This window comes from Carya illinoinensis, chromosome 1 (genome assembly GCF_018687715.1).
Source record: "Carya illinoinensis cultivar Pawnee chromosome 1, C.illinoinensisPawnee_v1, whole genome shotgun sequence".
NCBI classification, from domain to species: Eukaryota; Viridiplantae; Streptophyta; class Magnoliopsida; order Fagales; family Juglandaceae; genus Carya; species Carya illinoinensis.
Genome location: NC_056752.1, coordinates 646,368 through 658,733, shown reverse-complemented (window position 1 = coordinate 658,733; position 12,366 = coordinate 646,368). Strand labels below are relative to the sequence as shown.

The 12,366-nt window shown below is 34.7% G+C and overlaps 2 protein-coding genes across 3 annotated transcripts; one reads left to right on the top strand and one right to left on the bottom strand.

Annotated features, from left to right (window-relative positions):
- Positions 1-1,738: 1,738 nt before the first annotated feature.
- Positions 1,739-4,065, bottom strand: LOC122304295. Its single transcript, XM_043116479.1, has 3 exons — positions 3,530-4,065; positions 3,289-3,431; positions 1,739-2,172 (listed from the first exon to the last, which is right to left on the bottom strand). Exons 1-3 carry the CDS (start codon positions 3,777-3,779, stop codon positions 2,035-2,037), a joined length of 531 nt encoding a protein of 176 aa, XP_042972413.1. The 5' UTR covers positions 3,780-4,065; the 3' UTR covers positions 1,739-2,034.
- A 3,361-nt stretch (positions 4,066-7,426) lies between these two features.
- On the top strand, positions 7,427-9,604 carry LOC122301419 (cyclin-D4-1-like). 2 transcript variants are annotated; one of them, XM_043112774.1, is made up of 5 exons: positions 7,427-7,875; positions 7,963-8,049; positions 8,184-8,499; positions 8,646-8,761; positions 9,233-9,604. In XM_043112774.1, the coding sequence occupies exons 1-5, from the start codon at positions 7,567-7,569 to the stop codon at positions 9,398-9,400; spliced, it is 996 nt and encodes a 331-aa protein (XP_042968708.1). In that variant the 5' UTR covers positions 7,427-7,566; the 3' UTR covers positions 9,401-9,604. The 2 variants fall into 2 exon arrangements, with proteins under 2 accessions (XP_042968708.1, XP_042968716.1); XM_043112782.1 differs by having other exon boundaries at positions 7,428-7,875; positions 8,187-8,499.
- The last annotated feature ends 2,762 nt before the right edge of the window (positions 9,605-12,366 follow it).

Sequence of the window (12,366 nt, the reverse complement as noted above, 5' to 3'; positions counted from 1 at the left end):
CATGGAGAAAGAGTATAAAATTGTGTGTGTGAGAGTGAATAAAGTACCGCATACGTGGTTGTTCCAAACCCATTTAGTCATCATTAAGCAAAGTACAAGTTCTTACTTTCTACTTGATTTTGTTGGATACTCATGTACGTGTTGTAATATATACTACCGTAGTTTATATATATAATATTCAATATTATTCGTATTTTATGGATTATTTTTAATCAAACGTAATCTAAAAGCAAGCATATATATATATATATATATACACACTATGTTATTAATATTTTACAATTTATTTTACAACATCAATATGATCATATATAGTATCTAATTCTAAGTTTTACACGCGCGAGCGTCTTCCATTCAAATTAAATGGATGGTAGAAAATGCAATATTGATCATATATAGTATATTATAGCGCGCTCGAGGTTAAACTAAATCATTCAAAGATCAAAGCATGAGATGGTAGAAAATAAAAGGGAAAAATATACAAATTAAATACTCTCAAATTATCACTCAATTTGTAATTAACCCCCGGTCTCATACTACAAAAAGAAAAAAGAAAAATTATAATCTGCCATTTTTTTCATCATCAGAAATTAATTTGACATAAATAAAATCGATTAAAAAAATTCGGAAAAATAAAAACATGAAAATAAAAGTATGATTTATCCACCACAAGAAGTTAATATAGACCCTGCTCGCTTATCCACGCGTAAGAAAGTATGTGTATCATCTCGGTGCCATGACCTCGAAGATGACTCGATCTTGTCGTCAGTAATATTTGTGACAAGGTCGTACGTACGTTTCATGTTAATTGTTGTCGGAGATTGATCAGTAGTCGGGGATAATTATCAAGCGACAGTGCGACTACAGTAAATGCAATAGATGAGCAGAAGATGATACCGGAGTAGTAGTGGGCTGTTCTTCTTCAGACATCAACCCAGCCCATTCAGGATATGAATGGACATCCTTGCTTAATTTTGGGCCTTTTTATTGGGGTTAGAATAGTGGTTATTGCTATAATCAAATTATTATTTTTTATATTAAAAACAGTTATTTTTTTATATTTCTTAACATTTCATTAATATAATTAGTTACGTTTTGATCAATTATATCAATATAATTTATAAAAAAATACGTAAAAATTATTATATATAACATAACTCTTTTAATTTTTTGGCATTTTGTTTTTCATTGGCTCCTATATTATCCATATACGTCGGCTGGACGGTGATGACGAGAGTGATGAGTCGCATTAATTTGATCCAGAGTCATAAAAACCACAACCGACCTCCTTAGCTAGCTTCCATCCAATCCACCAAACTAGCTAGGAGACGACTTTGTGCATTCATGAGAAATATAATAGAATTGAATACAACGATGGTAACCAGCTTCTTCTCTATTCTGATCATCTGTTGCAGAAAACACACACATAATTTCTTTACTTCTTTTACATCTATTTCAGTATATCCAGGCGTAAATACCATTGCAAGTCTTTGAAGCAATTATTTAAAGCTCAACTTGTAAAACACTCTTTCATAGCATACGACGTCGGTAAAACAATCTTGTTGTCAATGCAATTAAACGTCAGGTTCCCATTTTTCTCATTTATAACAGTACCATGCACGTGATAAAGTACTATTTCTCTGCCATACGACTCTCACTCAAAAGATTCAACTGCCCGTTGCAAGATATTCAAAAGATAAGCCATGGCTAATTACAATTAAGCAGATCGAGGGCCGGATTAAGCTAATCTTCATGCATAGGATCGATCGAGTATATATTAATAATACTACATGACCAGGAGTCCACTTTCTGGGCTACACAAAATCCTAGCTAGCTGCAAGCTAGGCCTACCGGTAAGGGATAACAAGTGTCTTGAACCAAAGATACGGAACTTAGATATATATATATATATATATATATAAACCGTACTGAAAAAAGAGAGATCATCGATGGGTTGGTAATTGGATTTATTCGGTGGGAGAGGCCCAGAGGGAATGAAACTGAGGGGACCCCCAGTACGGATGGGTAGTGCGTTCAAGTTCCAACCTCAGCGATGCTGTGCAAGGCTGGCCTCCACTGCCCCCCACCACCATAAAGCCTACCCACGCCTCTCATGCTACTGCTGTCACTGCCACCGTTGCTTCCCAGGCGGTGAACCTCCTGCTGCTCCATCTGTGTGAGAGAGACAGGCACGGATATTAAACATGACCCTTGCTATTTTACGCCAATGAGACTCACAATTCATTAAAAAATAAAAATAAAAACTAGCAAAAAGTTTTCGAAACCAATTCAAAAACTCCAGAAAAAGTGCGATCGAGGATTCATCATCCCACCATAAAAAAAAAAAAAAAAAAAGATGTCGTCAACCAAAAGCATCACTACTTAAATTATATATGCATAGAAATTTGCTACCTATCAGCTTATAACCTATATGCATAATAAACATTATCTTTGAATTAGCATATATTGTTGTATATGATCAAGCTACTTTTCGGTTCAATGGCCCACGCACGCACAGTCCACAGAATAAAGTATTCAATTCAATGAAAGAGATGCTAAAGAACAAAAAGATCATGACCAAGTGGGGAAGAGCTATGGCAGCTAGCTTGCGCGTGATAATTTCTTTTCGGCAAAAGTGATAAAAGGGCGGTTTGAAGTGAACAGGTAGCGAGAAATTAATTAACAGATTTATAAACGCATGCAGGTACTAATTCCCACCGTCGTTTTAAACAAACCATGCATGCATGCATCGAAATTGATGTGATTGACTCATGAATTACTTATGAATTAACATGACTAACATATCTTTTATTATTCGATTCTTCTCTTTTTACATCTTTTATATATGACTAACATATCTTCAAGTGATCAGAATTATTTCATCATCATAACTTTTATGTATGTAGGTGGACACTAATGATAAATTTCTAGATCCGCTAGCTGCAGAATTTAATTTCCCAGTTTTGCGTATTTATTATAAGGATTTTATTTAAGGAAATCTCAGACGAACCCACGAGATTCTTCCGAACGAAGCCATGATCGAGAAAATCATCATCCATATTTCCTTCCCAACACACAAATAATATCAAGCCTTTTTTGCTATTATTTTTCCTTGTAATATCATTTAACTTTTGTGGACTAAATAATTATAAACAATGCCTTTTCTACGTAAAAGGCTAAAAAGTAAAGATTCTCCTGTCCTTCATAATCCAAGCACCACGGCCGAAAAAAACAAAAATTTAATGGAAAAAAGAAATGGACTAAGGGGTTGTAACTGGAAATGTGTACCTTAGCAGAACTGGAGTTATCGAATTTCGATTTCGGATCCGAACCACCCGACTCCTTCCTCATTGTTTCAACCCCAAAACCTCCTCTCTCGAGCAACTTGCCCAGTTTCACGCACTTCTTCGCAGCAAACTCCTTCAACACATCTGAGATATGTGTGTTCGTGGAACAAATATTATATATTGAAAATGGTAGTTAGATTCAGTACTGTTTTTTGCATATATTATAATTTGTACGTAGTTACCTTCAAAGCTAATCAAACGGTAAACGTGTCCGATGAGCAAGGTGTCGTCCGGTCGGAGAAGCTTGAGCTGCTTCAAAGGCGTACCGTTGTCGGACTTGGCGGTGGGGGAGGTGACCAGGAGCGCGACGTAGTGTCCGGGGTTGGAAGTCATGACCTCATGAGCGCTAAGCGACCAGTAAACTCTCTCGATCTTGTTGCCGGGGTGTTGAATAACCACAGTCGCCGCCTCTGCAGCCTGACAATTCCCCATAGCGCCAAAGCTCCGTGAACGTACGTACTACAATGATATAAGTTGAAACAGATCGAAGACGGTGCCTTTAATGTTCCGCGGAATGAAATATGTAGGAAGCTCTGGCCGGGGTATTAGTTAGTGCGTCGGTAAGAGAGCGTTTGGTGTAAGTTTGGGTGCGTTGAGAGCGGTGAAATCAAAGAACGGCTAAACAAGTACTCGGGGTGAAGATAAGGGACGTGATTCTTATGGGTGTGTATTGTGTAATAAATAGGTTGAGAGATAATTATATATATAGTAGGAGTATTGATACTAGTATTATTACTAATTAAGAGGACCTTAAAATTGTCTCTAATGATTGAGTTGATCAGAGAGAAGAAAAACAAAGGGTAATTAAGGTGATGAGGTGGCTGGAATATATCTATATATATATATATATGAAAAGGAAAGGGAATTAAATGGGGTATATAACTATATATGGAGGTAGTGTCGGGCCTTGGGAGTGCTTTAAATCATATTTAATAATTATATAAATGAATGAGATCGAAATAAAAGGTAATCGAAGAAGAGGAACATAAATTTTTAATTTTTGGTTGAGACGTGTTAGATCTGCAAAAACACCTGGCCGGGGTTGCGTCCATAGGTATGACTGGTGACTTGTAGTTGTACCAGAGAGAGACAGAGAGTGCGTGTGCGTATGTGAGGAGGGGGAGTCAGCGTGGGGCCGGGCCGGGCCTGGCCTGGCCTGGGTGTGGGATCTAAATTCAATTCGAGTGTCGTAATCGGCCATTGATCTGACAAGAAACGGCACGTTGTAGTTATTTATGAATATGTTTTTTTGTTTTTGTAGATTTGAATGCTCATGCTCATGTAGTTAGTAGTTGAGTTTTAAATTGGAGCAGGTTTTGATGCATGCTCACTCAAAAATTGGGGATGTGATTGAGCGATTGAAAGACGTAAGATTCCTGATCGATTCTTCCCCCCCAAGCTTGCTGGCTTTCTTCTCTCTCTCATCAAATCTTCTTTTGGTTTTTGTCAGTTCCTTCCAAGTTTGGAGTTGGGGTTACTTTTGGTTTCTTCTGTATTGTGCACTTAGCGGTGGGAGTAGGGTCTATTATATTATGGTCTGTAATGGATGCTTACCTCATCATTATGCAAGGGATTGTTCATTATTGAATTGAATTGAATATATCTTTATCTCTAAGCAAAAAGGACAACCGGATATTAGAGTCTTTAACATTATTCTTTATATGTAAGTATAGCACCGGCAACGCCTCTCCTTGATTTTCAGTATCTTTTTAATCTTTATAGCCCACAACCCATTTAAGTAATTGAATATATTATTTAAATATATAAGTTTCTTGATGACTCTCCAATGCCATACATTGAAAGAAAATTGTTGCAAAATTGAGTATAAATTCAACCAAATCCTAAGCAAAGGCTTTGGGTGAGGGTGAAAGTGGGATTGTAACGAATTTAGGTTGTTTCATATACACCAATATCAAGTCCTTTTACCAAACAAAATAGTTGGGCTGTTGTATTTGAAACCATGAATATATTATTGGAGGGTAAAAGAGCACCAAGGCAGCCACCACGGCCCTCACAATGAATTTATACCAGATTACGAGTTGTGCTTCCATGACCTTAAAAACCCATTATTTCCATCAATCATCCACTCTCCACTGAGAATGATTAGCCAGTCAGTATCGATATTATTGTGGGCAAGAAGGCGTGTCCAAATTCACCTCTCTTTTTTATGGGTCCAATCGTAATTATTTAAAATTTCAAATACCTGTTTTGGTTATGTCGGCTCCCTCACAGTAATACCAATCTCTTTTTGACTCAAAACGTAATTTATATGGGCTTCTTCATGTCCATCTCCAATATGCGACGACCATTGACCCGATTTAATGAGGCTGCAGTTTGTACTACAGTGCCCATCAATCACGCTAGTTGGGCTTCATATGGACCTTAGGGCTGTACTCCATCGACCCAAGCTCGAGTTAGTTGTTTATTTTTTATTTTTTTAAATAAAATTTAATAATTAAAAAATTAGATAAATAAAATATATAAATATAAATTTAATAGAATTTTATAACTAATAAGTAGAACCTTTATTGAATTAAAAAATTGTAAAAAAATTTATAAATTATTAATATTCAATTAGCTGATGTTTTATCCATAATACCAATATATTATATGCCTAAGTAAATTACTAATCTAATATTATAGAATATATCAATATTTCATATATAGTTTCCACGTATTAGTATATAAAATTATTAAATATTATTGACTACTATTGTACAAATTATAAAATATAGTGATGAAGTATATTCAATATATATTATATAGGCACAAGTGACTAGGTATAAGTTATTAGGTTATATACTATATATTTAATTATAAAAAATATTGTGTTTATATATATATATGTATATATTTATCAATATATTAATGAATTTTAATCGAGTCAAGCTAATGAGTTGAGTCAAGCATATATGAGAGGGCCTTAACGAGTCTTACTGGAGTACAATTGAGTTTAGTCAGATATATATCATTTACTAATGAGCGGATATCTGCTTTTACAAGTAAGTTTTTTTTTTTTTTTTTTTATGAGTCGAATTCGATTCGAGTTTAATCAGATAAGTATCAAGCGGAGTATTGAACAAATAAGTTCATTTACAGCCCAACATATGGTTGATCAGATTCCACTATTCTTGACCCCTAAAAAAAAAAAAAAAAAAAAAAAAAAAGGTAACAAGCTGCAATATAACGAGGAAAATTAGTTAAATTTTGATTAAATGTTGTTGATGAAAACCTCACAAATTTGTTTAAGTGGGTGTATGCCAAGATAGTTTTATTCACAATGTCATGACTCTAAATGAAGGTTTGGATACAAAAAAATCTCTCATCTCATTTAATCATTATAACTTTTCTAAATTTTTATACAAAATATAATAAAAAATTTAACTTTTTCAAATCTCAAAATAAAAATAATATTAAAAAAATAATATTCTAACAATATTTTAACTCATATCATCTCAACTTACAATCTAAACATGAAATTAAAAGATCACTGTTAATCATGTCTGAAAAGGCAGACGCTAATTCAATATCATGTTGATGCCAATAAGGAGGAGCTCAAGTACTGTTAGAAGTTCCAAAATTTGATATGGTATCAAATAGTTGTTTGGAGGGTACGCTTAGTTTGGTATCCATAATTAGGTGGATATGCATCCTCATATGATTCAGTCAAGTGAGCAAACCTCTTCTAATTTGTTGTTATGCTAATTATGTATGTACCCCACTTACAGCAAGAGAGATATGTCAGGGGAATGCACATGAGTTGTTGACCGCTAAATGACGATTAATGCTTGCTTGCTACGTGAGTACTTACCAACTCAAAGGACATTACTCCTCTCATTCAAAGTACAGTGATTTTGTGCTTCCAAGTTTTCCCGTAGATTGGTACAATGAATCATTAAGAAATAAGGACGTCAGGTATCTCAGAGGGTTGCTAAGATATGGATTTAATTAATTAATGATATAAAACAGGGCTTAATAAAGTCTTTATTCCGGGAAAATACAATACAAGAATTGGCCCTACTCAAATTTTGGCCATCTTTCAACGAAGCTTCATGCAAAATCCTGTAGGGCTCACTTTCATCAGCCAAGCTGCCGTGTCATCTCACTCTCCCACTTCATAATTAATAAATCTTCGGACAGGGCTTGGCTTAGCCACCCTATTAGAATCAACTCCATAAATTCCTGACCGAGCCGTGAAACAGAGAGTGATCGGAAAACGATGATATACTCAGTCTCTACTAATTCACTGTCGCCCACAGATACAATGTTCATGTCCTCAGCCTACTCAACTCCCAACTTATACTGCAATGAGGTAGCAGATGAAGTGATGTCCCCAAATGCGGACTTGATCTGTGACCGTGACGTTGAGCATGCAACTTTGGATTTCCTGTCTTACGACGACAGCTTTATCATTAGTCTCTTTGATTCTGAGATTGATCAAATGCGGGAACTTGAATCGCTACCTCATGTTCGTGGGGATTCTGGCCTTATCAGTGCTAGAAAAGACGCTGTCAATTGGGTGTTGAAGGTAATCTATTCTTCAAGAATCAAAAAGCATCTAATATTCGGTTTTGCATGATTTCTGGCCTTTATAATTATTTTTGCATCTTTACAGGTGCATGCTTGCTACCGGTTCAGGCCTGAAACGGCATATCTTTCTGTAAACTATCTGGATCGTTTTCTCTCCTCTCAATCTTTGCCGGTAATTTCTCTTACTCCAAGGAAACTTCAAAATTAGAGTACTGGCTCTTGATAAAATTATATCATTTATCTTTTAAACTCATTTATAGCTAGAACCTTGTTTGAGCCATATATCGACCTTTTACACTTTATCAGCAGCAAGGTGGTAGAGGATGGCCTCTGCAGCTATTGTCCGTTGCTTGCCTGGCTCTGGCAGCAAAAATGGAGGAAACAAGCGTGCCACTTTTATTAGATCTGCAGGTGAAGGAACCCAAATTCTTGTTCAAGCCGAAAACAGTTCAACGGATGGAGCTCCTTGTCATGGCCAATCTTAAGTGGCGATTGCGCATGACTACGCCTTTTGATTTCGTCCCCTATTTCATTTCTAAGCTTTCATGTCTTGGCTCTCCACTAAATGATTACAGTCAAGCATTCTCGCGTGCCTCAGATCTTATTATTAGCACGTGTCGGGGTAATTCTCAAATGAAAACTCTCTCTCTCTCTCTCTCTCTCTCTCTCTCTCTCTCTCTCTCTCTCTCTCTCTCTCTCTCTCTCTCTCTCTCTCTCTCTCTCTCTCTCTCTCTCTCCAATCATAGCTCACAGAGATTATCTCAACAGTGATGGATTTCTTGGATTGTCCCCCATCTGCAATAGCAGCGGCTGCTGTGTTATGCGCAACAGATCAGAATGTGGATCACCGGGAGTTGGGCTACTTTCACAAGAGAGTAAGCAAAGTAAGCCTCGCCCTGCAATTTGCACTTATCAATATACTGGTTGCCGATATGGCTCAAGTGTATAGTCTTTCCAAACTGCATTTACAAGCTACTTATTTTCCAGCTAACTTCTACGAATTGACAAAGACGTACAACAAATGAAAATAGGCCTTTATTGGCATTAGAATCCCCAAAGAATGTTAATTTATGCTACCTGAGAAGCACTACTGTCGTTTTATCCTGTTTTTCTTTTGTATGAACACCAGACACAAAGCAGTTGTTGGCCTCTTAAAAGTGGTCCTGATGATAAAGATAAAAGAAAGAAAGAGCCGGCAGTTTAGGATACTCATATATGAAAACGATGGATAAGTGGATGACATTGTATTTTGTTTCCAACAAATGTATTTTTTTTTTTTTTTCGAATCATGAAGTGTGAGTTGGTAACAGAAGCATACAATTGTAACAATAATTGATTGGCATTGCTGGGTACAGGAATCCGTGAAAACATGTTGCGAACTTATGAAGCAGAACAAATGTATATTGGGACACATTAAACAGCAGAAGTTGCAGCCAGTGCCACCAATTATTCCTGTTGCAGAGTTTGAAGCAGGTCTTGGCAGAAGCTATAATGCTAAAAAAACTGGGGTAACAAGGACTTGAAGTCAAGCTAATAATCAACGATTTGAACTTTTGCTGAAAGTACTAAAACGGTTCTCTTTTTTTTTTTTTTTTGGGTCTTTTCCTTCTTCCTACTATTTCTTCGATTCTTTGAAGGTTTTTTCTCTTGTTACTACTGCGTTGTAAGATGATTATGAAGCAAGTTTTTTAACATATGCGAACAATAATGATGATTGACATTATTTATCTTGTGTTGGACAGATTCTATTTTTCTTCCTTAAAAATGTCAATCCAACACCTCATTTACTTTTTACCTGTCTATAAAAATATCAAAAATTTTATGTGTAATTACTTTTGCATATTTCTTGTACATTCTAATGATGTGATTGATTGCATTATTTTTTTAATATAAAATAACTATTTTGACTGATTGCATTAGTAGAGTACACAAAAAATACGTAAAAATGACTATATATAACATAACTTATCATTTAACCTTTTCCCATGAAGAAATATTACTATTGTTTTAGAAAGAGCCCCCACTCATCCAACCCCCCAAAAAAAGGGACATTATTTGTTTGTCTCGGTTGGCTAATTATTATATGATCCACTCACATCGATGGAAATTATAGAATAATTTAGCTGTTTCACACAGATCATGCACTTGAAACATGCGCTTAAAATGCTTCTTTGGAACAGACAAAAATTGCCCACCAGATCAGATGCCATATAATAGGGTTTTTTTATGCTGTTCTTTCTCTGTTCTAGTATTTATTTTTAGTGTTACAAAATATGGATATTTCATGCTACAAATAAAGGAAATTATAGTCCTCAAACCTGACATGCCTATAACGTCATGCAACAACATTTTGGCATGTAACCCCCATGAAAGGGAGAGGATCGTAGTCATTCAAACAGACAAGACCCATCAGGCAACAGGACCCTATTGCTTACAAGATCAGTACATCACATGATTATTTTCACACATATCCCAATTAGCTGAGGATTCTAAGTAGAATTCTCACTCATGCAATTGCAAAGAGAGGAAGTTATCTCCAAGATGGGCCTGATTTGCAAATCAAATTTCTAGCACTTCTTCCTCCTCACCCTCCCTCCCTTCAGTTCGGTTTGGCGAGATTTGCGCTGAATCTAAACATTATATTCACAGAATAAATTTTATAGGCATGCAATGGAGCTGAAGTTGAATACATTAAAACAGGAGTGCAATAAAAGACAAGAGACACGGAAGGATCCTAGGAGCTTGCTGTAGGGCAGGACAGACATTGGCATTAAACTAGAAAGGATAATATATCAGTGTCTTTTTTTCTATGGCTCGAGTTCCTTGCGTTGATTCACGTGAGTGCAAGAAAGCGTGAATGATGTTGAGAAAGGAAGTTTCACTTCACCAGTTGCCTCCATAAAAGCATATTGGGTTTGCTAGCCGTGGACGTGAAACACGTGTGGTGTCACGTCTTTTTGGATTTCGTCACAATTGATCAGAAGAATCAGCGAAATACACGATACCCAAAGAATAGATTTTGGCCTCTACAGTTTAAATAGATTTAATATTTTTATTAAAAATTAAATAAAATATTATTAAAATATTATTTTTTAATATTAATTATTTTTTAAAAATTTAAAAATTAATTAATTAATTATATTTTATATAAAAATTTACAAAAATTATAATTATTAAATCAAAACCAAACTATGCCAACGTTGAACTGAGAGGCAGATTGCATTAAAACATGAATTGGTTCAGAGAGAATACGTGCAAAAGAGGAAAAGATTCCACCGAATTCAAGGATGTCTAGATTAACGTATAATGTTCGCATAGGGTGGTGTCCCGCTGGGGCTCATCATTTTTGACTTTTGAGTTTTATTTTTTTAAATTTTTTTTACATTATTTTTTAAATATTGTTAAATATTTTTTAAAAAAGAAAAAAAATCAAAATATTATTAAAAATTAATTTCGTAATTACTAAGTTAAAAGAAGTTAATAAAAAAATTAAAAGTGGGAGCTCCCAAATGGATCCCTATCATTTTATCTTTATAAGGCTTTGTGTGACTAATTATATCATCACGTGCGACTGTTATTTATTATTATTTATAAATTAATTATTTATAGATAATTTAATATCACCTCGGCGTGGCATAAATCTTTCACACGGCATTAATTATTTAATAATCGTTGTAGAATGGACGTCATGTGTTTATCTTTTCTAATTTTTTAAGGAGTCACTTAGTATGGATCTTGAATCCATGAATGATAGAATCATTATGGCAAAGAATGCGAATAATTTTTCTTTTATAAATATATAAATAAGAATAATTTTTTACTTATTATTCTTATACATTATATCTATTTTAATTTTTTTTTATTTTTTTTATAAAAAATATGTGGTATATAGATAATAAGTAAAACAACTTAATTAGTTTAATAAGAATAAAATAAAATAATAAATAATTAAATATAATTTTAAAATATATAAAATATGATAGGAGTAACACTATGCGATCAAATGGTAGGGTTCAAATAGCCCATGGCATGAGACAGCATATGTAGTACATAGATATATATATATATATATTTTGGAATGGAATATGTAGTACAGAACTGTCGGTGCTATGATTGTTCGAAATTTCAAATATTAACCATATCCATTGCATAATGAGTGGATATCGAATTATTCGCGAATTTGTTAAGTTTATGTGGACCTTTTTTATTTCGGCCCAAAAGTAGCAATGGCATGTAAATGGGTATGGTTTGCGTTTTTGTTTTGAAGTCAATATTTGAACCATATTGTTATCACAGAAAATACAAATTTTCCAAAAGGACATCATTTTTTTTTTTAATGGTAGAGTTGGATGGCTAAAGAGAAAAGTTGAAATTCTTCAAAATATATGTTCAATTTGCAGCAATGAGTGAGTTGGATTCGATACCTTTTGTCCAGAGTGAGTAATTTAGTTGTGCGGTCAGTCCATGCCACATATGGTCCGAAAGCAAG